General features: G+C 33.4%; 4 protein-coding genes across 5 annotated transcripts in view; 3 read left to right on the plus strand and 1 right to left on the minus strand.

Moving 5' to 3' along the window:
• Positions 1 to 14,835, minus strand: part of LOC139990357 (uncharacterized) — a 111,146-nt gene extending 96,311 nt beyond the window's left edge. Inside the window, exon 1 of one of the 2 annotated variants that reach the window (XM_072009568.1) lies at positions 14,787 to 14,835. The gene's annotated coding sequence lies outside the window, so the exon portion shown is untranslated. Of the gene's footprint in view, positions 1 to 10,533; positions 10,621 to 14,786 lie in introns of those variants that run through there. The other variant, XM_072009567.1, reaches the window with a different exon arrangement.
• A 2,230-nt stretch (positions 14,836 to 17,065) lies between these two features.
• LOC139990383 (uncharacterized) lies at positions 17,066 to 19,265 on the plus strand. Its single transcript, XM_072009615.1, has 3 exons — positions 17,066 to 17,249; positions 18,437 to 18,593; positions 19,031 to 19,265. The coding sequence occupies exons 1-3, from the start codon at positions 17,115 to 17,117 to the stop codon at positions 19,207 to 19,209; spliced, it is 471 nt and encodes a 156-aa protein (XP_071865716.1). The 5' UTR covers positions 17,066 to 17,114; the 3' UTR covers positions 19,210 to 19,265.
• A 2,847-nt stretch (positions 19,266 to 22,112) lies between these two features.
• LOC139990074 (uncharacterized) lies at positions 22,113 to 23,422 on the plus strand. The gene is made up of 3 exons (XM_072008964.1): positions 22,113 to 22,257; positions 22,805 to 22,961; positions 23,151 to 23,422. The coding sequence occupies exons 1-3, from the start codon at positions 22,129 to 22,131 to the stop codon at positions 23,303 to 23,305; spliced, it is 441 nt and encodes a 146-aa protein (XP_071865065.1). The 5' UTR covers positions 22,113 to 22,128; the 3' UTR covers positions 23,306 to 23,422.
• Positions 23,423 to 26,033: 2,611 nt separating this feature from the next.
• LOC139989986 (uncharacterized) lies at positions 26,034 to 27,801 on the plus strand. The gene is made up of 3 exons (XM_072008764.1): positions 26,034 to 26,201; positions 27,136 to 27,292; positions 27,501 to 27,801. Exons 1-3 carry the CDS (start codon positions 26,073 to 26,075, stop codon positions 27,653 to 27,655), a joined length of 441 nt encoding a protein of 146 aa, XP_071864865.1. The 5' UTR covers positions 26,034 to 26,072; the 3' UTR covers positions 27,656 to 27,801.
• The last annotated feature ends 145 nt before the right edge of the window (positions 27,802 to 27,946 follow it).

A 27,946-nucleotide genomic window follows, 5' to 3' on the forward strand; every position in this document is an offset into this window, starting at 1 on the left:
AAATTAACATCAAATATAAATTTTGTTAGATAAAATAGATACGCAAGGTTTTGTGCCTAACCAACCACATCAGGAAATATGAACCATCGTTATATCTCTATGTTTAAAAAAATCCAACTTTCCGAACTTTTGTTATAAGCGTGTGCCATTAGTCAAGATAAAATAAAATAAAAGTCTTTAAAATTTGTTTAATACACGTGTTAAAATATGTAACAAATTAAATAATCTTCAGATTTTGTTTTATATGCACGTGCATAAAAGCTGTGCCATAAACCCTGATACTGTCGCGATACATTAGAAGATTCAATTAATATTCTACCCCTAAAATTCTATACCATCAGATTAACAGAATAATTTTCTACCATACGATGCCTCGTTTATTAGAAAAAAATTCCTATTTATTGCACTTTTTCAAAATCCAATTAAACGATCCAAATCCAATCTGGTTGATACTTTGGATAATTATTTTCGCTAGAAATCGCTGCTATATTTGTGTCTGCATTTGACACGATGCAAAGGACTATTCGATACAGTTGCGAGATACGTCGATCTCTAACATCGTACGCAGGAAAAATTACTGTAGCGATTTGTAGTTAAAAGATTTACTCACGCAAAGTACTAATCAAACACGTGCATATCCAATTGAACTTGTAATTTATTCCTTCCGGATAACGAAGCTTCACAGGATAAAAAGTTATTTTCTCCTTACAATTTATTTTAAGTACCACGATTTACTGTTTATTCTACAGGTATATGCTTCAGGAAACAAATAAGAAATCTACACTGCTGGCCACAAGCGTTAGAACATTTACTCGTCACACATTTATTGGACAACTCTAACAAGTTTTATTTTGTTTAATGTTTCATCTGTAACGATATTAAAGAAATGTTAAATTTATAATAACTAGAAAATAAAAGTATTTACATGAAATATCACATTTTGTCCAGATACAATAGGTATCCTACTGTATATCCTCGTTAGTGTACGAGTCAAATATTCAATTACAACTTCCGCTATATACTTGTAAGCTAAACCTTAAATGCAGAGAACTAAGAGATTTTTCGAAAAAAAAAGAAATAGATAAAGATAGAGAAATGAAAAGCAACGAAAAGAGAAAAATATATCGGATAGAGGAAAAGAAAAGAAAGTACTTTGTCAATGCATACTTTGCCTCGGTAAAGAGTAAACTCCTCCAGTGACATAAACCTCGTTACACCGCTCAACTTTTTCCTCCCACACCACTTTTGCCTATCTCGTCGAACTACGGCGCAACTCGCCCCAATATTGCCGGGAGTTACGCGAGGAATCGAACGATCAAATGGAACACCCGCTTCCTTTTCTAACAAGGGGTAGTGCGATAAGCGTGAAAAAAAAAAGAGGACAGGATGGTTTTGCGTCCTCGTATAAGAGGCTAGACAGATATAGACCGCAAGATAAACGACGTATTACAGGCATAAAGCAACATCCTCGGTGTCGTCGTCCGTCCCTGTCATCGGGATCCTGTCCCGTTCTCGTACCACCCCTGTCATAACCTCTTTTCTCGATCCAACACGACGCGATACAGTGGACACATGCAGAAAAAGAAACGAAGCTGAATCTCTGGAGAAGTTGCAGAAACTACGACGATTGTCCTTTGTCAGAACGATATCGATTTTTCCTTTCCACATATTCTTTTACGTGATTTCAATCAAAAACTCTTCGCAACATATATAATGTCCCATGGCTATGTCTCTAACGATACAATACATAACAACCTGTCAATACCTACTGTTAAATATCAAACGACGTGCAACAGTTATCACAGGATAAAAAAAAATTCATTAGTTTTATAATCGACACATATCGATATTAGTGCACGTAAAATAAAAAGATACATTCTCTTCTTAAATGTGGTAAACAAATATACTAATTAATTGTATTATCAATTTATAGCGGCGATTGTATAGAAGTTTGATAAATGTATAAATACAATTGTCTAATCTAATGCAACCAATGTAAGTTACTTTACACGCCACGATATAACATCGATAAATTTATTTATAATTCCGTAGGAGGAATTGATTGTAAATACTTTAAGCTAATAAAAAAAAAAAAAAAAAAAGAATAAGAAACAAGAAAGAGAATATTCTTCCACCGTAGCAACCGTGTCTTTCTTGTAACGAAAAGAGATCTCGAGCGTAGGCTCTCCGACACAGTCTGCGCACAGCACTCTTCTCTGAAGATTTCGCGTTGATTCCAACCGATAGTTTGCGGAAACAAGCAAGTGAACACGTAGAAAGTAATTGTGGAAGTGGGTTCTGGCTGCTGAAATCGATTCGCAAGCTGTTAAGTAGCAGAGTTTTGTAAGAGATTTTGATCGGTTGAAGAATGATAAATAAAAGTTGGAAGAAGAATTTGGAGGAATTTGTAGCTTGTTAAAACATTTAATATTTCCTCCTTTTCTATACGATACATTATTAAGAAGACTGTGGGTCTTCATGTACTTTTTAGGATTTTTAGAAGCGTAAAATTACACAGAATGTTCATAATGTGATAAAATGTATAAAATATCCGAAATATGGTGCTTTTTATAATGTTTGGTAAAACAATTTTCTACCGACGTTCTACTCTTTAAATTATGTTCTAAAAAATGTGAATTTACATAAAATTCCGCAAGTTACTAATAATAATATACAAGTTTCAGATTAACATACTTTCAACAACGCTTTTAAAGATGTAAGACACGCAAATCAGTTTCTTTACAATTCTAAAATTTCCTTCGAACGAATGAAGTATCAAAGTAATATATTTTAGCAATCTATTTAAACATTCTAAATAGATTTATCGTCAGATTCTCTGACATCTATGCTGTCTAAAATTTGTAAATGATTCGCAACTGTGTCACGAAGCGGAAAATGTTATGAGAAGTAGGATATGACTAAAAGAAACTTTACGAAACTTTTACACTCGAAGAAAAATATTACACCTAGTGATTCTAACCCAAATTTTTAACGAATGTGACAAAGAGATTAATCTAAAATCTCCATCCTACCATTCCTTCGAGGTTGAAGTAGATAACAAGTTGGAAACTTAGAGGAAAGCTATCCGAAAGTAAAACAGACTAGGTTGAGATATCCTTCGCCACTGTTCGCCGCTACGAAGCCAAGTGCAAATAATAGTTTTTCACCGTCGAGCGGAATGATTCAATTTCGACAAGGAAGGATCATACGGCGATAGAGGATAGCTTTGAGAGAGTTTCTCTCAGAATGCGTTTTTAACGAAATTCCGCGGATTATTTGGTTACAAAAGACAAAAAGTACGGAAAGAAAAAATTAAACTGCAAAGAGAGAAATATGGTAAGATTGAAGTTATTTAAAAATTTTGAATAATATATATTAATAAATTCTGAATAATACTGATTTTCACAGCAAGTTTATAGTCAACAAAGTCGTGATTAAGAGGTTAATAACTTCAGGATGTCATAGTAATTTTCGGATATCTATGTTAAATATCAAATTAACACACATCTCATCGTCAGATATTTTTCTCATTTATATGCTAAATATTGGACAAATAAGAATTTAAGTAATTCATCTAGTTAACCTAATAATTTCATTCTCATACTTCAAAATTATATGGAATATCAAATTAACACAAATCTCATCGCCAGCTATTTTTTCTCATTTATATGCTAAATATCAAGTTGACAAACAACACGTGGAAGAGTATATCTATTTCGACGATGTTTAATTAGAACAAGGGAAATGTGTAATTAGAATGAATCAGGTGCAACGACGGTTAAGAACCGCGGTATTACACGAACCTGGTCGATAATTATACCGTGGCGTGCACCATGAAACAGATGACAAATGGTTTCTCTTCGGTTCGTCTCAATGCGTTTATTCCAATTTCACGGTAAAAATGGGTACCGCATAAACGAAAAACAAGCGTGCATCGCGTAAATTGAATTTGCCCGGCCAGAATGAAACCGATTTAATCGCTATCATCGGTCTTATATTTTAATTTTTCACCTCTGGCTTCTCTATCCACGCGTCTTTCACCACGAACTAAATTACTGCATTTAGTTTACTCGTGAAACAAAAATGGCATAACAGTAATTAAAATGCAAATAATAACGTACACTCGCATCCATATGTATTTGGAAATTTCTAAATTTTCGCAAATATAAAGTATGCTTCAAATAAAACTGTTCAATGTAATTTTAGTATCTGAAATTATTAGGCGTATACAATAAATAAATAAATATTGATGAAAATAATAGTCGATATTAGCTTCGAACGTTCTGGATTATAAAGATTACATTGCTAAATTAAATTGTTGCTATTTTTAGAAAATTGTAACTTCAGAATCTAATATAAATTTATATTCTATTTATGTATAGTAGATAACATGAATCTCGTAAGAGATTTCAAAGGCACGATAAAAATATAGTTTAATATTAATTAGTATAAATAATACAAACAAAGAGAAACATTATTAGCTAAAAAATATTAATAAGATTTTTGTAATATTATTGAATACCATTGTCAGTCAATAACATATTTAAAATATTTTCTTTGTTTCTATCATCTTCTTTTTCATTTGTTAAACATTTTAAATTTCCGTATCACTCGTCTATTACCATTTTCCTACCGAATCACCGGTTTAAAAGGTGACGTTTTCCTGAGAATTAAACCTGAATAGTCGCACGATGAAACGTACAAGTCGTGTTTCAGCACTTTCGTGGTCGTTGCTCGTTAGTAAAAAAGAGAAGAAAAATAAAATACTAAAGCGGTGGCGTTTCTCCCCTTGCGAAGGTTCGAGTAAAATGGAAGTGTAAAAAGTCAACGAACAAAAAACGAAAGGGAAAAAAGAAGGAAAGAGAGTGAGAAAAAAAAGACAAAAAAGAAAAATGTAGGGATCTCAGTGGCATGAAGTCGTGTAACCCCGTGCACGCAATTATTTCACGGAATGTAACCCTTTCTGGTGACCAGCGACACAAAGAAAAAATGGAAGAAGGACGCGAATTTCAGTCCCGGCGAATGCAATTACAGCCGTGAAACTTACTCGAGAGCAGTTTCCCGACGAAGAAACGGTAACTCCAAAAGATTTCGAAAATCCCGACCGCGTATTGTGACAGCAAACTTCTGTTCGCTATCCTTCGACATTATAAAAATCCGAGAAACTCGTTCCTCTCTGACAAGTTCGCAGCAAATCGACTTTTTGCGCAGGAAATCGTTCAGGGATCGATTTGAGTGGTTGGTAAAAATTCTAAATCGAGATATTCATGTAAGTAAATCGTAATTTTTCTTTGGAAACGCGCGCGGCGAATGAAAACGGAGAGATTTATTTCTGACTTTCGAATATGATACCGAGGTAAAGAAAAGGCAAGAAATATTGACTCTTGAAGAAGAGAGACTACTGTACAGCTTTCCCTTTCGTAGTTTCTCATAAATATCACGAAATTTTATTCCGCATCTATGTCGGCATCTTTTATGAAACTCTGTCGAACTGCGAACAAGAAATCGTAGGATATATTCCCTAATTCTTCCTTTTCGAATTCAAAAATATGCTGCTGCGAATGTATCTTTAATGTTAGATTATAAATACAGTTAGAATATCAGGACTAGCTTGCTCTATAGTATAAAATAACTTCAAAATAATTTCAAAATTTATTCTGTAAGAAACACTTAATACACTGTGAAAGGTATAGTTTCATGAAATGCTTCAGACATTGTTTCGTATTCATTTTTCAAGAGTGATGTTAATCAAAAATGTTTTCAAAAAACCCAAAGAACCATGGAAGAACATAGTATAACATTTTATTCTGTTAATTAAATTTACAGTAAGAAGAATACCTACTGCTTATAAAATGGAATCAAGTATCGTTTATATCGTTTTCAGTCTACGTACATAATCCTAAAGAAATAAAACATCTTTCCTCTGTTGTCTTTATATACATTTTCGGATTGATTTCAAATTTTCCCAATATAATCACGATAGCCTCATCGCAGCATTAGTGAAATTTCAACAGGTTTCGTAGAACGCGCATAATATGTTCATGAAAATTTTCTATGATAAGTATTCGAATAGTTTCGTATATATGTGTATGTGTACAGAAACGTGCGCGTAAAATCGAAATGAAGAAAGAGACAACGCGTTAAGAAAGATCTCGTGAAGAATAAAAGTGGATTTTCAAGGAAACAGCGAGAGTTATATTCTTGATAATTGATGTAACACGAAGAAAAATCGAACGCATGGTACAAAGTGGGAAACCGTTCATTTCTTGCGGGACAATTTAGTTTCAGCGGTTCCATTATATGCAGGTCTTTTATCCGGCTGTGTTTCAGGAAAATAATTTCACCGATTGGAAAGAGAAAGCGTTATCGACGGCTACGTATTCGTAAATGAAGACAGATGAAAGCCTGGCAGGCCCGAGGCATTATTCCGTAGAAATAATCCGGCGATCGAAGGTATCACCGAATGCATCCCTCTCCGTTTGAAAAGAGAAGACATTTCTATAGTCTACAGGGACCGTTGAATAATCGACATCATAAAAGAAACATTCGGAATAATTTTCTTTGACGAATCGAGCCCGTTTGGCGTATAGATTCTTTATTTTTAATGAGGATAATTCGATAAAACATCGCGACTAATCGCGAACTCTGAAATGAATTTGAAATACATATAATATAATAATAGTTAATGTAATATATAATTATTATTATTTATATTCATTATATAATTATTATATAATATAATAATAGTTTGAAATAAATAGCTCTGAATAGCAGTTTGGGATAAGAAAAACGAAATTGTTATTACATGTTGGCAATGGAAAAGGATTATATGCCATAATATTGTAAGTTATTGGACTAAAAGAATAGTATATGTTTGCATTGTGTCAGGAATAATAAAGCTTTTAATGAAAGGATGCTTTTCATTTGTTCCAGTAATCAGCGGTGTTTAATTTGTGAAGAAAAATTTAAAGTAATGTAAAACAATTGTCTTCTTCCTTCGATTATTGTCTAATGCCAAATGAACGTATAAACTTCACATTATGAATGAGAGATTCATTGAATGGCTTTTTATTGATTTATTTAAAAATTAGTTTTCTTAATAAAGCTGCCTTGATGATATTTCTCCTATTTGTCCCTTTAGAAGCGAAATAATCGTTAAATTTATTTCTTCAATATGTGCTAATTTTCTATTACGAAAACGAATTGGGATATGGAATATGTCAACTATGGGGTAATCTGTGTATATCTGAATAACGCGCATAAACCATTCGTCAATATTTTACCTTGTTTTTCTATACATATTTTTTGTTTTCTACCATTTGAAAAGCTGGCCTTTGGTTGAATATATTCACCGTTGGAAATATTCTATTTAAAAGAACAAAACACAAAAAACAAAGGGATTTTTAACGCAACTGAAATAAAAATTAATCGAAATAAACAGGCGTTAATAAAAAATAATAAAAATCACGGAATAAAATAAGAATACAAATTTTCCACGCTAATCCCATTATTTCTTCAATGATTTTTCAACTGATTTTCCCAAATGTTTAGAACTCTGCTATATTCACCAGTGAGTAACTTAATAAAAATCGCAGCTAATTCATTCGACCAAATAAAAACATAATTTCATCCCATCGTGTATTTCACAATTGGCTCGAAAGCACGTTGTTTTCCTCGATTTTCAATCACACACGCGGAAATAAATCGTGGAAACCATTCATTATTGACACTTAACGCACTAACTTTTGTCGTTTACGTAATCAGTCCGCGTGTTGCAACGGTGACCGGCTACTCAAACATCATTGATGCGCATTTGAACCGCTCTCGGTGAAAATTGAAACAGTGCGTTTCGCCGGAGAAATTGATTTTTCGAATTATTAATCATCCCTGATGAATGTTTGCGCAAATGAATGCCAGTATCGCTTACCGTCATCGTCTGATAGAATAGCGCGAAACGCCCACGTTTTTTGTTCGACCGTTCTAATTCGCGCCCTCGTTAATTAACGCCGTATAAATTCGCACGGTCTGCGTTTCACGGGATCGAAAGCGGCGGCGCATAAAACAAAAAACCAACATTTGTCCGAAGTATCAAGTCGTGAAAATCGTAACGAACTCCATTCTCCGAAGCTTGACCAGCGTGAAATGGCTTGACTGATGGTTTCATTAATTTAATAATTACCCGAGCTATTGTTCGAATCGCGGAGGGAAACATTCGAATGAAGTTCCCTAGAGTTGGGAAGTTACGAGCTGCAGCGTGACCATCTCGAAATTTTCTCCGGCCACTTCAAACTTATGTATAATCCCTTCGTTTATCTTCGCGCGAGAGATTAACTGCTGGTTTGAGGATTCCGAGAAGAATTGTGCTTTTTATACAACATGCTGGATAAGTAGCTAAATGTAGACACTACAGAAGTGGAATGTTAACGATGTTAATTAATATAAAAATAACAACGATGTTAACGCTCGTTAATTCATTTTTTGATCTGTTTAAACGTATTATCATACCTACGATTAAATTACAGTGATTACAGTAACATAAGCGTATGCGTAAGGAAGAGTACTTTGTATGTTATGTATTGTATGTAATGATTATGTTTATTAACAGACAGAGGTTTTAGAATTTCCGTCTGTAACATATTATCGAAATTTCCCTCATTTTTTATTTATTCATATTAAATAACTATGTTCCAATAACACGTTATCGAAACACTATTTTAGCCATAAACTTGCACGTAAACTTTAAGTTGTCCAATGATAATATCAAATCCCATAACTGAATGCAGTCGCGAGAAAAATTCAAAATGTACAACATATCACTCGAGAACATTACATTCGACATTTTTAAACCACCTAATACCTCGCTTTAATTACGAGGGATTTGACGACAGACTTCGCATTCGAAGGAATCACGTTACTAATGCGACGATGAACTATGAACTTTTTAACGTAGAATTCGTAACAACGCGCGTTTTGTGAAAGAAACCTTTCGAAGAATACGTTGTCCTAGGGTCTTCTCGGCGACGTGATCGAAGAAAAACCGCGCCAGACACACACACAACCCACATACTTCTAAATTAGGTCGTTATTTCATAACCGAGGGATCGATGAAAACTATTGAAAGAGATGTACCGTTAACCCTGAATTACACACAGACTGTCACATTCATCGAGAAGTCGTAATGGGATTAGATGATCCGTGAAGAATGTACAAATTTATTATTATTTCTTTTCAAAAAGGAAATATCTTATTTCGCGCACAATACGAATTTAGCAGTTTCAATTAAAAATATGAGAATTTCGATCTTTTTATATTTCTCTCAAATATCTTCTTCGTATGTTTCAAAAGACGACAGTTTCAGAAGAATTTGCTATTATTTTAATAAAATAGAACATTAAAAACAAAAATAGAAACTCTTCTTGGTTTATGGTAAACAGTTTCAAAGTAATTATATTTATCAGTGAAAATGGTGACATTTGCGTATTTATTAATGACCAAAATGACAGGATTGATTTTTCTAATTAAGAACACTCTAGTCTGTATGTGTATTTATCTGCTTCGTGTAAAATTAGATTGAATCAAAAGGTTGGAAGTTATGATAATCTAAAGCTTAATAGATAAACGTTCTTGAATTAAAAAGATATTGTGGTTAACAAGTGTTTGCTTGGAACACTTAACTGTATAGTTTGCCTGGCATAAGTTCTTGCCGGCTATGTGGATCTTGAAAACAACACGTGGGCACAAAATTCAATACATAAACAGTTCTCGAATATTAACCAAAACTATAACAAAATGAAGTGTTTTGAAATGTGATAAGAAGGCAAGAGAAGACGGAGAAGGCAAGGGAAGACAGTTTTGAAAAGCTATACAGATATTTACAAACAGTTTTCAATGAATTTCGTGAAAGGAGATCAAGAGTGAAGATATTTATATTTTGTAACGCGGTGTAAACAGCAGAAAGTAAAATAATATTTTTCATTCTTGAATATTTTTAAATACTTTCAAACAAACAGAATTTTAACATCATCAAAAAAACAGTAGTTGATGTTGGATATCGTGTACATATGTAAATATAAAGAAGTCTATTTCCTATCAAGAAAACACAACTAACGGTAACAATATACTCAAATCAAGAATATTGATAATAATAATAATGATACATAAAATAAAAGTCTATAACGTGAGTGCCAAAATCTTTTAAATTAGCGTACATTTCATAATCAAATATAATACAGAAATTTTATTTCAATTTCATGAAAAATCGAGCCCACCAAACCCACCAAACCCACCAAATGAAATCATCATTATTATTCAGTATGATTACTGGATTGCTACGTTCAAGATAGTATCCTATAATACAAAAACACCCGCGCTTTTTCAATCACACGATCGAGGAAAGTAGGGATCTGCCTGAAATTCCAATTTCACACGATTTACTCTGTTAATCGCCTTATGCCGGCTTTCATGCAACACCTTCGATCGATTCTCCCCAAGACGATTTTAATCGATATAATTTAATTTTGCACAAGGACGTACACTAAACTGTATATATCCGAACGAAGAAGATACGTTCACCAAAGATCATCAATGGAGCCGCGAGAGCACGCTGAGTTTCTACGGCGAAACACCGGATAGGGTTGCTCACCGCGTGGATACTAGATGAATACTGAGGCACGTCAACGGGTACTGGGATCTAACCCCCTTCTACGTGTGCCTCATCCCTCTTTCGTCTCTGCTCCCCACTCTCCGCTTCACTCCTTCATCAAACGCGCATCTACCCACGCAACTGTTGCGCCCCCGTCCATTAGCGATCATCCCTTAACATTTTGCAACTGTTTAACCACCCCCGTGGACCTTTGAACGAGCGCGTGGCGATAATCTAACCACGTGGGGTATACATCGATCGAGATTGTTAATTCGTGACTGAGACGGTCGCATTCATCGAAAAATTCTACGAAATTTTCATTTATTTCATATTTTACGTTTATGAGACACATGAAGCGACGAAATGTTTACTTTTCATTAGACTACTAAGATTCGAAGCGTATCGATTTTAATCTTTATTTTATCCGCCACTGTGTTTTCTGCTTGCCGAGCAATTAAGCTGTAGACGATATTCGCGTTGGTTGCAATTCGTTTGCTTGTGTTCGCCGCCGACAATGCGGCGATTTTCGCTACGTGCCACGATGCATAACGACGCTCATCCCTTTTATACGATTCGTGTTTGCATGGTTACTCGTCAGGTTGGTAACGAGGAACACGGCGAGTCCGACGGCTATTCGAAACGAATTCAGGTAGCGACGCGCGACTTCTTCTCGATGGCTGCACGCGCGCGCGAACTCTATAGAGCTCGATGACGACAGTGCAAATCGAGTCCGGACTCCCCCGCGTTGAAACGCTTAACCCAGATTTAACGAGGAACTAAAGTAGAATCCCGACCTGTCCGCGACTAAATCCGCGAATGACGTCCGAACGAAAGTACAACGAGGAGGAAAATGATATCTCGGTTTGGCTGGATGTCCGTGGAATGGAAGCTAATTAATCAGAGTAAGAAAGTCAGCGAAGGAGGAATCGACAATTCGTTTGCCTTCCCCTGCCAATTACTTGTCGACGAACGCTCGCTGTTTTCTTGCATATTGCAGCGTGGGCTGCTTCCTACGAACAGTTCGCATTTCTGTAGAAACTTTGTTGCCACTTTGTTTTCTGCTATTGCTGGCTCTTGGATAAATGTGAAATAAGTATCGTTTTTAGTTCCATAGAAGTAAACGGAGACGTTTCTTCGTGTAAGTTTGCTTGAGATTCAACGTTTTAAAGTTCAATCTTGAACTTTGCATAGAATAATCGAATTTCTTGTATATTGTGGCACGCCATTAGTCTTTATTTAGTCTTATAAATATTAAATATAGTCTAAATATTTTATTTAGTCTTTATACAGTACTTTAGATCCACTAAGGAAAAATATCAAAAAATAAACGGAAAAGTTCGACTAACTTTGTGACTAACTTGTTCGACTAACGTTATTTGACTTACCGAGGAAGTATTATATGAGGATTAATAAAATAAACGAAAAAGTAATATATGTTAATTATTGTCGTACAATTTTATATAGAATTGATTGTATATACAGTAAATACGAGAAATAGCTTTCTTCCCACTTTGCACCATTTTCCTATTAATTTATTAATATATGTTTTATACAATTATATAATTTGATTTATTGACTTTGTTCTTATTAATATCTGTACTATAATCTGATTTATTTTACTTAAAATAAAAATCAAGTTATATTGTAGAATACGTTAAATTACTCATAAATATTTTGATAGGTGTTTATGAAAATAGATATTGATTAAGCAAACAGTATTTTAATCACATTAAATTTTAATAGATAAACATTATTTATATCTAATAATATTATCGTTCTTCAACTTGCCAATTATCCGAAGTAACGAAACAGGAATACGAGAAGAGAAATTATTCACCATGATAATGAAACTAAATGAAATAAACGAGTTCATAAGAAGGTTACGATTAAAAGGATAATTCATACAAATATAAAAATAGCTGTAGAAATTCGATTTACCTAACTATGTACTTAGATGCATTTAACTTAAAAAACCTCTTACTCTTCATTCGTACGCAAATTGATCGTTTCTTCACGCGAACTACATTCCAAGGATGAAAAAGGGGAAGAAAATAAGAGAAAAGAGGATAAACAAATTCATGAGGTCACGTTTAATTCACTTTATCTTTAAATATGGTTCTCCAATACGCTGTGACTGTGGCCAATCCAGTAATTGAATTGAACTGACGCATGCAAACAAACTCATTGAATAAAGTGAATCCTTTGTAGTAAGTATGTACTCTGTTAATTAATCTACATTTACTAAAGCCATTTCATACCGTTTGTATACAGCTTCGTAATAATTTGTGCAAAAATATACAATCTTATTGAAGTTATGAAAATGCTTTATGGAAAGGAATGATTCAAATGAAACATTTGAAAAGGATTTACTTATTTTTTATTCAAAGGTATTTAATAAAGACAATTCCTAACCAATATACTTATTATCTAAAAAGCAAAACATGTATGTAACTACTATATTCCATTTTCCATCTCAGATAGCGGATCAATAAATTTTATTATGTAAAACTTTGAATAATTTATGGATTATTCAAGAGAAAGTTGTACGTCGAAAATTAATGATTGTAGCCATTATCGTCGCCTACCGCAAAAATTAAATTAAAAAATTTCAGTGTAAATCATATACACACTTACATCAAAGATTTTCTTTTAACATATTTATAATTAAAATTCACATATGGCACTAATATTCTACTAATAATTACTACTTTCCATTTTTTCCTTAATTGGCAATTCATAGACGACGACACGAGAAGGTAAAGGACTATTGTGTAACTAGATAATCCATGATTTCTAATCCCTCAAAGTCTTCCAACAATCAATATAATATCCAGAATTATATAGTGCATTCCATTAATACGTGTAAATTTTATGTAAAGTGTTAAGCTAAGGACAATTTTATACAGAACCCATTGAGAGGAGATAAAAAGAAGATGCTGGCAAATTTAGCTTCCAAGAAAGGAATGATTCACACTATCGTCGGTAACGAAAACCGTGGAAAATGCAAATTCGAAGAAACGCTGGAAATAGGATCGTCTTGTAAATGGCCACGCCGTTTCTTATTACGACTACAAAATGAGAATAATTTGTCCTTGGCCGGTTGGAGCACTTTGCAGCCGCTTCTTTTTTTCAGTAACTTTTCAAGCAACTGGACTTCATGTATTTAAATAGCATAGCTCGCTGCATAAATAAGACCTGAATGGTTTCTTTGTGACCTTTTAAACAGACCTTTTAAAACAGAAACATTCGATTTATGTGTATTGTTGTATTCGTTAGGTAAAAATTCTAAAACAAATAAAATCTGAGTAAAGTAATAGTGACATTATCTTACAACGGATTGTCAGTTTTTTCTACGACAGTCTTCTTCGTTAATTAATTACTCCAAAACAAAACGTAAAGCAGCAGCATGAGAGAATTCAAACATTAAGTGTACTTCCACACAGTCAAGGCAAATAAAGCAGAACGAAGAATCGAGGAGAAATACGACAAAAACATTTCCATTATAAGTTTTTGTCATTTCATTAAATACTTAAACTTATGGAGGAGAATAGACGTTAAAAGGTCGGATATTTGGATTGGAAATTAATATTTTTCATTTGTAACTTTCTTCTGAAGATTACTTAGACTTGTTTCTGAGAATAAGTTACATTTTCCGCGTTTCATGACAGAATAGTTTTAAAGTTCCATACGTTATCAACCAATCTCATATTTCTAAATCTCCTTTCTTATTTGCTTTTGGGATTAAATATATTTTTGTACACATATGTCATCCATTTTTAACATGCTTATATGTTTAGGTTTAATTGTCTTCTTGTTTTCAATTATGTCAAAAGCGACTTTATTATGCTCGTGCGTTTTTCAAGTATTCTGGACTGTTTACGTAAAAAAGGATATAGAAACGTTTAAAATATACCTTTGAATTAAAAAGTAAAATGTTAACGTAGAAACTTACGACAAAATTAAAGATATTAAGATCACTGAAACCTCTATAATACCACGTGAGACAAAATATCTCTTTATCTTACAAATAGGCGATCATTAAAATGGAATAAAAATGTAATGAAAGTTGGTTGCCAAACCTGTCCCGAGTCGTAATTTTCATTTTACTTATTATCCATAAACGTGAAGTTAAAAATATAGATACCTGTGAGAATAATAATTTGCAGCATCACCAGTTGTCGTCACTTAAATCCAATCTGAAATAAAAAAATCTATCTCTAGTAACAGTTCGGTCTTAAATTTTCGAAAATTTCCAAACGATTGAATTTTTCATTTTTCAGTAATGCACAAAATACACAGAACACGGGGAACGTAACTAGTGGATAAAAATATTCCAAAATTTCCCAGTATTTTCAAACACATCGATTACTAAGAGGTGCAACGAATGAAATCAGAGAGATATTAATGCCCTTAAGAAACTCCCTGTCAAATTCATTGGCAAACATTGCTACCAGATGGCGATATAAGGGATGAACGATCGAATTAGCGGAAGAAACGGCGAAGTTGAAGACGGCTGGCCTGGAAAGGGTGCGGTAATCGCATTATTAAGAACTTCCTTGTGAAACTCGAGGTGGCTACCGGAAACGGGGACTTCGAATATAGGTTAAGATTTCCACACAACCAGCCAGCCTAGTTGTTCGAACAGCCAAGAAAGTTGGCAGACAGCAGCTAAATCGTTACACAAAGACAAAACTACCTGCGGTATATACGCGTCCCTAAGGGATTTTCGTCCTCATGTACATGAGGAAAAACTGCCATAACAGTTGGAAACTAGAGATTGCTAACCTTTTCTGCAGAGTTTGCAAAGGTTCGTGATTACCCCCGGGGCAAGGGAGATCTTCAAATGACCTGTGGCACGGCAGAGCGTTCAGGAAGCATCTTATTGTATAATAACGAAGGACGATTAATATGCCAATAGAATTTACAAGAACTTTACCTTCTGGGTTGTGTAACTAAAACTGTTTCTGATTTGAGTAACTAAAAAAGAAAAAAAAATTAAATTCTTTAGAAGTTAACTCTTTTTATAAAGATGCTATGAATTGGTAGTGTTGGCAGTAATATAATTCTTCGTTGAGTACTAAAGTGTCATAATAATATGTAATAAATAAAATGTAATAATAAATATATTGTAATGAATATCGCTAATGAAAACATGTATATATAGATATAGAAATAATAATATTATAACGATATTAATATACATATAAGAGGTGGCGCTGAAAATTAAAGTAACACTGTAAAAGATGCTTCAATTCTTTTGGGTAGTATACAAAGTGGAGTTACCTTTTAATTGCGATACATTCAATTGTTAAAAGGCATTACGAAATCAAATTTACGCGTCATCCACATGACACCAATCCATATCGTTATTCGGTTAGTGATTGCGTTTTATTTCATGCCTTTTATTGTCTGCGATCAGTGTCATCCATCGTAGTCTATAATGCTAACACGAATTTTAACAATAAAAAAAAAAAAAAAAGAAATGGAGAGAGAGAGAATGTATACGTACTGTTGTCAATTTGTGAATGTATGAGAAAAGTGAATACAAAATATGTTTGTGATCAATTGCCTTTTCCTGATGAATTTATGTAATCTGTTACTTATTCATACTGGGTGTAGTCTGATTAGTCTTTGTCGAACGAAACCTTACAAAATCATATATCACACCCCCGTTATATAATCGTGAATAAATCTACTTCACGTCATTACTTATCCGGGCAATAACACATTGGCTAAGGAATGAAAATGATAGATTTCCGCTTCAGAAAACACAACATTTGATACATATGTATACTTAGTACTACTACTGTAACTAACAAGTATAAGTAATTTTGTAGTAGTAATCTGATTTTTACACTATTCTAATCATTAGCGATTTTTATATTTTCTATATTACAGTATATCGTAAATAACCCGTATCCTATTCTACTCTAACATTACATGTTATATTCCCATTGTGTAATATTTTACATTCCATTCTATATTACTTTATGTATAATATAATTCTATCGAGTAATCCATTGATCCACTACCTTATGTGCGATATATTAAATTGTACAAATATCCGCAATCTAATTATAAATCACTAAATACCTTTCAGTAATTTCAACATTTTTTCGAAGTATACAACTCCTGAACATCTGTAATAGTATACAGCACGTAACATTAGTAATATGAGTATAATTTTTAGGGTCAATAAGGAAGAGATAAAAATAAAATAAGAAGGAAAACAGGAAAATCCATCGTTCAGGGCCTGTATCGTCGTGAGACGAATAACATACGTGGCATTGTACCCGGTAACATTTCCCTTATTTGTATTCCAGGGGGAAGAGCATGATAGGAGCCAATGGAGAAATCACAAAAGAACCGTTCAGATAAGTCACGTTCACCTTGACGGACTTTCGGCTCGGTCTATAAAAGAGAGGTACACCTCCTCGATGGCGCAGTCACAGTCACAGTGAAACCATACAAAATGTTCCGTTCAATTGCCGCTGTTTTCATCGTGGCCCTACCACTACTTCAAGCCGCTTCTGCTATCGATATTTCTCAGGACAAGAACATACGCGTGGAACTTACCAGCAACGATGCTGTACAACAAACAAAATCGGTGAGTGACTCTAAAGCATCTCCCACGTTAGTTATGTTCAAACGAATTGTGTTTAGTTAAGCTTTTGGCATTTTTCGTATCAACTTCTTTGTTCTTAACGCTTGTATCGTATTCGAGATAATAATTTTTCGTTTTTAAATTTAAATAAGGATTAAATTTTTAATTCATAAAACGTTAAGACAACGACGTGTCTTGAATGATAAGGCAATCAGAATAAACCACTACAAGTTGCTTGAATGGGAACATCTGTACTTTACTGACTTTACGAACTGACTTTCAGTAACGAATATCCAGAACGACGTTAGAGAACGCGATGCTTGTCGGAATATAAATAATAGCGAGAATGAAATTCATATCGAAGGAAAGAACGCGCTTTGTTGGTACTATTATAGTATGGTGATTTCAAACTATAATATTTGAATTCGAGAGTCTTGAAGTGACGATTAATGAGAATGAACGTAGAAATTTCAAAAGATATCCCAAGTCAAGTAAACAACCGGTCCACGTTGGTCAGATGGTTTCAAGTCGATTAAAGTCAAGCAAATCCGATCTTAAATTCAAGCAATTTAGATAATTTGAACAAAGTTCAAGATATTATTCGCGATGCGATAGAATATTCTTTGAAAGAAAATAAAATATCTTTCGTACGAATATTTAAATAGAAAGAACAGATCGTGTAATTGATTAAATGTATTTTTTCAAAGTTCTTGTTGTTTCCTATTTTTTTTTCTTTTTTGATAATTTGTTAATACAGGATTTATGAATATTTTTTCATACTTTTACATGTACAATAATGTTAGTACCATTTTGCGAAAAGATCTTACGAATCTCTGTACATGTGTGTGCATGCTCTCTCTCTCTCTCTTTTCCTGTCTTTCTTGTGTTTATTAATAATTAATTCAAGAATTTACTATAATTTCGAGTTATTTAAAGTAATAGCTGTATACTAAAATCTACTTAATACGATTTAACAGAATAAATAAAATCACATATAGTATAAACCTAATACCTGGAAATTTGTAAATATCAAATTATTAAAGATATCAATATCCAGATAAAGAAATTTTTTCTGTTTTGACGTACTGTTGTAAGATCTAGAGCTATGGTCGTAATTCGAGAAAAATAACAAACATTACAACCGATATTTAAATAGAATGTTTTATTACACACTCTTTTATTTTCCATAGGTAAGTTCCTATCCAGAGGAACGTGGACCTCTATTTATCGGGGACCTCACCGCCGGCCAACGCTACGCAGACGAAACAGTTTTTCGTCGTGTAATTGAATTCAACAATCCTACCAACACGATTCAAAGCTCAACGTTGGACGTATCTGTTACGAGCGGTAACTTACTCCGTTATTTCTTATTTCTCATATTCTTAGCTTTACAGAATAAAAACTTGGTCAATTAAATCATCGATGAACATCAAACACCATTCGTTGTTAAAAGAAACTTATGCAGCATAAATTTATGGCTAGACTGTGAATACTTATGCGAATATTATATTCTTTTAACTAAAAAGTGGAACGTAAACAGCGATTTGTTCCACTCGCTGAATATGTAAAACTATTTTACTTTGAATACTTTGGATTTTATTGCACATTATGTGCATTCCGTAGAGTTTTATACTTTTAAATCTTCCACAAGTGCATAAACATTCCCTCTTTGCTTTTTATTTTATATTTTATTTGTACACCAATGATTCTGTAATTTCTGTATTCAAATATTTCTGTATATTATTTCTGTATTCACACAATTTACGTGGTTTCCTTTCTTACAGGAGTAATCCATTATATCAGTGCTCGAAACGTACAAGGCAGTCAAGCAGTTGTCTGTGGAAATCCAAACGCCTTAGGAGGAAGCAAAACTAGCATTAATCTTCGAGTACCACCGAATTCCTTGGCCACGTTAAATATGGTCGTTGCAGCGCATGACAATAATCGCATGATCAAGTCTTAGAACGATGATATCATGCTAATACTACTATGTTCTTGAAGTTATCGTCGATCAAATTGTATTTCTTTATTGCTAGGAAACATCTTCAATTTGAGGAAAATATCAGAGAATTGTTATTGATGTATGTGTGATATAGAAATGTGTGATTTCTCGTTTCGATTGTATGCCAATGACTTTCTCGATTGAAACTATAGTGAGATTAGGACATATCGAATTCAAGTTACATATCAAATTAAGTTTACATGATATGGACACCTTGCACACTGGAAATTTTTATAAAACCAATCAGCAATCGTAACACACTTTTATAGAGAGATATTTTGAAATCAAATGTTTCATTTCGAGAAGAAGATTATAAATATATTAGCTTTTCGTGTTTTCCATAAATGAAAATAAAACAAGAAATAATTTTCATTATTTCAATGTCACTGTATCGCTACATCGGCATCATTAAATTATAAAAGATTAAGTTTTGATAAGTGTACCTTATATAATTTTCACCATATCTGTGAATATTATTGTACCAACCATAACATTGTAAATCTCTTTTTATGCCTGTCTTTCTTCCTCTTTCACTGAAAACCGATTCCTCTTGATATCAAATTTTAATTTAACTATAATTACAGTATAAATGACAATACCTCCTTCCATCCTCTCAGGATATTGATCATGGATACTATGAGAATGAAATATAAAACCTGATAAAAGAAAAACGCGTTATTAGAAAATAAGGGTATGTGTAAATATTTCAACCACTCTAATTAAACGTACAAGATCTTGATGATCTTGAGTCTGAACAAAGTTTGGGAAAATTTCAGGAGATCTCGTTCAAACCAGCAGTCTTCAAAAAATCCTGACGCCTTATACTACCACTAACGATACAAACGGATACGTAGAAAACCTGACTAATGCAAGTGCCGATTGTTCCGTAATCCTACAATACCGATTCACAACTCAAAAACTGTAAAAAGACGCGAAGATGAACAGCTCTTCATTAAGGTGGTTCAATATATCAACGATTCAGATGTTATTCATGCTTTATAGCTGAAATTCATCATTAATGGTAGTAACATTTTTTAGTTTATCATTTTTTATTTTACACAGCTTTATTCATACAACATGAAATCTTGCACCTGAACTTGAAAAATTATTTGTAGTTAAAAATGCGTAAGAAAATACTATCGTCTATCGTTCACTTGACACATCAACTGCTTTACATAGGTACTCGAATATTTTCATATAAATATTTTTATAGGCGTCACTGATTTCGTGAGTGCCCGAACATAGAAAGTAGTCAAGTAGTTGTCTGTGGCACTCAAGATACCTAAGGAGGAAGTTCAGACATCCTTTTCATTCAGATTCCAACCTCTTAGGACCCCGCATTATATGTAGTCATTGAAACACCCATTGAAAAGGTATTGGAAGAAGGAACTGATTAAATGTGTTAATTAAATGTGTTATTGTCTCTGATCCTAACTGCACTACCACGTGCTATTAATTATTTAATTAATAGATTTCTGCGTTTGTTCAAAATCGGCGGCACAACTAACTCATGGCGTAATTGCTACGCATTACACTAGTCAACTAGATCTGTTACGACCGATCGCGAGGAAAACACGTCAGTGAGAGGCGTAAATTCTCGCTACGATTCTGGTAATCGACGCCGCGAATCAGTCGTTCCCCTGTTTCGATTAGAATAACAGAGGTAGTTGATGAATGATTGTAACACTGAATTAACAGGGTCAATATAGGCTTCTATGCCCAACAATATTTAAAATCATAATTAACACGTTACAAATGATTTAACGATGATACAATTAGTTTCTTATTATAATTCGACTCGGCTTTATGATATTTCTCGACGTATTCGTTTGACTAAGCGACGTGGATTTTATTCCTCTGAACCTCTCCAGGCATTCGGTTTGAATCCTCAAATGATACTGACTTCGATTTTTTCCTTTGTCTTCTCTGGGAGACGAGTCCCACTATGCTCGGGTCTCGCAACCGTTCGCCTATGATTGCGTATGATACCTTCTTTGCGTAGATAAAATAATGGACCGAAGGCGAATCGATGTTTCTAGAACTCGCTGCTTCACGACAACTATGCGCTCATCGCTACATTGTGTATTTCGCCGGTCATGTAAGACGCTCTGTCTGCGACACTGTAGTACCAAGGGAGACGGTTAGGAACACGGCCTATGGTAAGCCTCGGGACGTAACAATATCTATGATATCAATAATGACGTAATTACCCTTTAACGGTCAACAATGTTTGGAAAATTACGTAATTTTTATAGCAGAATGATTATTTAAGTTCGACGCAGGGGTCGTTTTAATTAAAAATTTGCAAATTGTGTCATTAGTCTATCGGATTCGCTAATCTAACCTTATGTAATTAGAAGTTGATAACATAAAACTTTCCCTGTTTGTGAAGAAGATCATCTTATCCATAAATCGGTAAACACGATAACTAATACGGCGTAATTGCTACGCAGTGCGCTAGTCAACATCTATGATGTCAATAACGACGTAATTACCCTTTAACGGTCAACAATGTCTGGACAATTGTGTAATTTTTATAATGCAATAATTACTTACTTTTGAGAATAGGGACGTGTTTAATTAAAGATTTGCAAATTGCCAATTGTGTTAATATTCTACCGCACTCGCTAATCTAACCCCATGTAAATAATTAGAAGGTAATAACATGAGAAACTTCCCCTTTTTGTAAAGAAGAGCATCGTGTCCATAAATCAGAATAATGGAAGAGAATGGAAAGCATTTAGATAAGCTATATATCTTGCTATATAGATAAGATATATCTTAATAAGATATATCTTGATAAACTTTCAATTTCGGGTATAAAAGGAACGTGTATTTCCGCAATGTCAATAGTTACAGATACACTGAAAACGATACAAAATGCTTCGTCCGATTGCTACTGTCTTCATCTTAGCCGTGGCAGTGCAAGTCACTTTCGCATTTATTGATCATCCACGCGAAACCATTATTCTGAAACTATCTGACAAAGATGTTATACAAACGAATTCGGTGAGTAAAATAAGACTTCTCCTCTCAATGCGAAAAGATATAGTTTGAATGAAGATAAAACTGCCCGTAAGTATTTGGACACCAAGTACAATTCGACCAAAATGTTGATATTTTTGTTATATGTATTTTACGAGTTACGATTGAAGAGAATTTCTCTGCTGTTAATTGTTCACTTCTTGCCATACTTGACAAATTCTAAGCTAATTCAGGCTGAACTTGCGTTTACTTGCAACAACAAGCCCAGCATACTATTTGCTTCAGCTAAGTTCGTAAAGATGTTAATTTTCATAAACATCCATAGTTTAGTCGTTAACAACGCAGACTAATGAAAAATGATTATTATGGATTACTTTACAATTTTAAGCATTTTATATAAATATGCAATTTTAATATATAATTAAGCCAAGAATCATCAATACCGAAATAAAGAAATACATTTCGATTCTAGCTTTTCCTAAAAAGCTGAAGCTGTTTATGGCTTCATTCAAAACAAATGATATCCATCTTACCTCACAGGAAGTTTCAGTTTGCTTCTGTTTCTGAATAGGATTCTAATCTTAAACCACGTAATATTAATACATACCTGGGAACTCTTAGTGCGGGTCATCACCTTCAAGGTGAAACACTCTATACTACACAGATCGAACACAGGAATAATCGCAACAACGTTGTTTTGGCGTTAGATCTGGTGCTTCAAGTGCAAGGTAAGCTTCCTTATATTTTTTCTTATTCTTTATGTTCTGAAGTTTGTAAAACAAAAATTTAATTCTGAAGCATAATCAATGATATACGTAATTATTTGTTGTTACAAGAAACTAAATAAGTAAATTCTTGTTCATTTTATATGCTTTGAGTAAGTATTCGAGTGTCTTCATATAAATATCTTTTTACAGGAATTACTCATTTTGTAAGTGCCGAGAACATAAACGGCAGCGAGGCGGTTGTCTGTGAGACTGCAAATACCTTAGGATCGTCTCGCAGTACCATTCGCGTTCGAATTGCACCAAGTTCCACCGCAAGATTACGTGTGCTCGTTGGGACGCACTAAACTATACTAACTCCATTAAACAATTTTATTTTTCCTTAAACAATAACTTCCACATTATTTTATTTCATATATAAATAGATATAAATATTCTAAGTAGAAATTATATAGCGCTATAGGATGTCGAAAAAATAAACATATTACTTAAATTTGTTATTATTTCTCACCTGAACTTCTTTCTATATCTTTCTAATCAAGATTATTTCCGTGCTTTAAACATATTGGTATTTGGTAAGACTTTTGTGTTTGGTACTGATTTAGTTGTCACTCTATAGTAAAATTTAGCGGATGAATTAGGCTTGGTAGCAGTATTCTACTGCAGAAGAACATAATAAACCTACAATAAACAAGCTTCTGCTATCTTATTACAGAAGAACGAAAGCTGAGAGCGTTTATAGCTATCTACTGTAATCTGAAGTCTAAAAACTAATAAATCAATTGGTTGACTGCTGTACAATAATAAAACATGTAATGAAATTTTTTGATCGGAAAAATATCCAAATCAATATCTTTCAGTACAATCCAATTTGTTCAGGAAATAGTATTCTAACAATAGATGATAATGAAACTATAGTATTTTAATTGGATTAAAAAGAATAAAGTCATAATAGTTTGATTTATTTGGAATTGTACAATTAAAATAAAACTTGTTAAAAGTAAGCAAGTTACTTTCTGAATGATAGTATACGTTTTATAATGTTTTGAAGCGTATGATATCGCCGCATATGATAAACAACTGTGCAAATGATTACTCGTAAGACTAATTAGAGAAACGAATTCATCATATGAATATTGTTGTAGACCCAAATTAAAAAATTAATAAATATCCGATTATTTCTATTATTTTAATATAATCAATCATATTAGTCATCCTCATATTTAATGTAAATCAATTCCCCAACCAATTCTCCATACGACAGTTTTCTTTCCACCTTACTGAGCTCCTCCTCTTCGGTCTTCGTCAATGTCGATACTGGCTTCGAGTCGGTCATTCCAAAACCATTCAAAATCTACCTAATATATCCTGCTTGATATATCTTCTTTCTTTCATTCGAGAAAGCGACTGCAATGCAGTGGGAAACACCTTTTAAACTCTTATTGTACAAGTTCTTTGAGACAACGAGAATATCATCAACATAGACTATGATGAAGAGAATTCTTCGAATTAGGAAGTAAACGCGATATTAGATTAGCATTAGATATTTGCCATGGAGAGAGTTTTCCATATTCGCGACAGTTCGTATTTGTGAATTTTTTCAATTACATTATTTCTACTAAACACTCGACAAAATATTATAATTCGCCAATTGTGCTTTTGTTCTATCCGATTCTAAGCCGATTCGACGTACGCGCATCAATTTAATCATATTTACTGTGGCAGCTCGACGTACATTCCTTAAATTACATTGCCCCTTTTTGTTTTCTTCTTTTTTTTTTTACAGTTTATTACATGAATGGTATGTATTGTTATGTCATTGTTATGTACGTGTTGTTCATACTTTATTTTATAAAAAATAGTAGATAGATAATAGTTTATTATTTCTATCGAAATGACATTACGAAAATTATTAATATCTTTATCATGCACCGAATTGCTATCTTGTATAGAGGATAGTGATAACGATGTTTTGTTGTTTGAGACTTCAGTGGAAGATAATGCAAAAGATATTGTTTATGCAGAGAATGAAACTTCTGCATTCGTATTAGATGAATTTGAGGAGAATGCTAACACAGTATTACCTCTAGAAAGATGAGAGTGGATTCCAGCCGATTTTTCGTACAAAGAGACGAAAATACCGTTTTGTGAAAATTCATGTATGAAAAAAGAATTTTATACGTTCATGGAGACATTTTTGTTCCTCTGTGATTTTGAAATAATAGTATATAGTAATAGTTGAGGAGACTAATAACTACGTATAAAAGTTAATCATATAATAAACGGTTAACTTGGCTAATAAATGGTAAAAAATAAAGAAAGTCGCTGTTTTCTACGATTGTCATTAATAGATCTGAAAAATGGTAAAACAACAATAATCAATCTACATTTTTGTTCATTCATCAAAATCGGCGACACAACTAATTCATACGGCGTAATTGTTACGCAGTACACTAATCCACTATGTCTATGATATTAATAATGACGCAATTACCCTTTAACGATCAACAATGTCCAGAAAATTACGCAATTTTTATAGTAGAATGATTATTTAAGTTTTAGGCTGGGGACGTGTTTAATTAAAAATTTGCAAATTGCCAATTGTGTCATTAATCTACCGGATTCGCTACCGGAGTTAATAACATGGAACTTTCCCTGTTTAAGAAGAAGAGCATCGTATCCATAAATCGGTAAACACGATAACTAATACGGCGTAATTGCTACGCAGTGCGCTAGTCAACATCTATGATATCAATAATGACGTAATTACCCTTTAACGATCAACAATGTCTAGACAATTGTGTAATTTTTATAATACAATAATTACTTACTTTTGAGAATAGGGACGTGTTTAATTAAAGATTTGCAAATTGCCAATTGTGTTATTATTCTACCGCATTCGCTAATTTAACCTCATGTAAATAATTAGAAGGTAATAACATTAGAAACTTCCCTTTTTTGTAAGGAAGAGCATCGTATCCATAAATTGGAGTAAGATAATGAAAAGCATTTAGATAAGCTACGTGTACCTTGATAAACTTCTAATCCGGGCTATAAAAGGGACATGACATTTCCGCAATGCCATAGTTATAGATACGCTGAAAACAATACAAAATGTTTCGTTCGATAGCTACTGTCTTCATGCTAGCCCTCGCAGCGCAGGCTACTTTTGCACTTATTGATTATCCACGCGAAACCGTTATTCTGAAATTCACTGACGAGGATCTTACGCAAACGAATGCGGTGAGTAAATATAAGATTTGTCCTCTCAATGCGAAAAGATGTAGTTTGAATGAAAATAAGGTTGCCTATAAGTATTTGGACACCAGGTATGTTGATATTTTTGTTATATGTATTTTACGAGTTACGATTGAAGAAGGTTTCTCTGCTGTTAATTCTTTACTTCTTGGCATACCTGGCAAGTTCTCAGCTAAATTCAACCTGAACTTGCATTTACTTGCAACACAAGCTCCAGCATACTATTTGCTTTAGCTATATTCGTAATGAGGTATATTATTATACGTGTCGATTTATTAAAGAGACGAGTGATAAAATTGTAATAGTCAGTGTATATTAAACTCACTTTAAATACAAGTACAGAGATAGTGTATGGCGGTCGTAATCGTCGCTCGCTCAAAGCTACTGTTCAACTCTACGTTCGCTATTCGACTGTATGACTCGCTATAATGATCGTCCTAGAGAGCACGTTCGTCTGTTTGTATCAACCGGTGGTATTACAAAAAGTTCGAATGTAACTCTGGTTGACAATTACAAATAACGGCGATAACGTTTTGTCCGGAGTTCGTTTACCTTCGAACGTATCAAATCAAAACAACGTTGGCACTCCGAGGCATAACAATATAAATCTCTCCCGATTCTTCCGTTGATTCATGTTCCGAAAATATTAATTTGCATTAAACATCCATAGTTTAGTCGTGAACAACGCAGAATAACGAAGAATTACGATTATGGATTACTTTACAATTTTAAGCATTATATACGATTCAGCAGTTCTAATATATAATTAAGTCAAGAATCACCATTATCGAAATAAAGAAATACATTTCAACTTTGACTTTTCCTAAGAAACTGAAACTGTTTATCGCTTCATTCGAAAGAAATAATATCCATGTTTCTTCACACGAAGTTTCACTTTACTTCTTTTGTTTCTGAATAGGATTCTTATCCCGAACAACGTGATATTCAAACAAACCTGGGAACTCTTAGCACGGGTGAACATGTTTCAGGTGAAAGAATTTATAATTCAATATTCCAATACTCGAATCAACATGAGCACCTTATATTGATCCTATTATTGAAGCTGCAAGTGGACGGTAAGATTTCTTATATTCTTTCCTATTTACGTTTTAACGCTTGCAAGACAAAAGTTTGGTTTTTCTAGCGAAATCGCTGATATACGTAATTATTTCTTCTCGCGAGAAGTTTAGAGAGCGTAACTAAATTCATGTTCATTTGATATGCTTTGAATAAGATGTTAGTAACTGCTTGAGTATCTTCATGTAAATGTTTCTTTTTCTATAGGACACATTAATTTTGTAAGTGCCGAGAACATAAGTGGCAGCGAAGCGGTTGTCTGTGAGACTGCAAATACCTTAGGATCGTCTGAAGGCAGCATTCTCATTCGAATTGCACCAAGATCTACCGCAAGATTACGTGTGCTCGTTGGGACGCACTAAACTATACTAACTCCATTAAACAATTTTATTTTTCCTTAAACAATAACTTCCACATTATTTTATTTCATATATAAATAGATATAAGTATTCTAAGTAGAAATTATATAGCGCTATAGGATGTCGAAAAAATAAACATATTACTTAAATTTGTTATTATTACTCACCTGAACTTCTTTCTATATCTTTCTAATCAGAATAGAAGAATATTTCCGTTTTAAACATATTGGTGTTTGGTAAGATTTTTATGGTTGGTGGCAAATTTTGTGGCGGCAAATTTTGTGGCGGCAAATT

Source organism: Bombus fervidus, chromosome 8, assembly GCF_041682495.2.
Source record: "Bombus fervidus isolate BK054 chromosome 8, iyBomFerv1, whole genome shotgun sequence".
In the NCBI taxonomy this organism is placed as follows: domain Eukaryota; kingdom Metazoa; phylum Arthropoda; class Insecta; order Hymenoptera; family Apidae; genus Bombus; species Bombus fervidus.

Coding starts and splice junctions, on each gene's coding strand:
- LOC139990383 (XM_072009615.1), top strand. CDS start 17,115: ATGTTCCGTTCAATTGCCGCTGTTTTCATCGTGGCCCTACCACTACTT. Junction 17,250..18,436: donor CTGTACAACAAACAAAATCG/GTGAGTGACTCT, acceptor TATTTTCCATAG/GTAAGTTCCTATCCAGAGGA. Junction 18,594..19,030: donor GGACGTATCTGTTACGAGCG/GTAACTTACTCC, acceptor CCTTTCTTACAG/GAGTAATCCATTATATCAGT.
- LOC139989986 (XM_072008764.1), top strand. CDS start 26,073: ATGTTTCGTTCGATAGCTACTGTCTTCATGCTAGCCCTCGCAGCGCAG. Junction 26,202..27,135: donor ATCTTACGCAAACGAATGCG/GTGAGTAAATAT, acceptor GTTTCTGAATAG/GATTCTTATCCCGAACAACG. Junction 27,293..27,500: donor ATTGAAGCTGCAAGTGGACG/GTAAGATTTCTT, acceptor CTTTTTCTATAG/GACACATTAATTTTGTAAGT.
- LOC139990074 (XM_072008964.1), top strand. CDS start 22,129: ATGCTTCGTCCGATTGCTACTGTCTTCATCTTAGCCGTGGCAGTGCAA. Junction 22,258..22,804: donor ATGTTATACAAACGAATTCG/GTGAGTAAAATA, acceptor GTTTCTGAATAG/GATTCTAATCTTAAACCACG. Junction 22,962..23,150: donor TCTGGTGCTTCAAGTGCAAG/GTAAGCTTCCTT, acceptor ATCTTTTTACAG/GAATTACTCATTTTGTAAGT.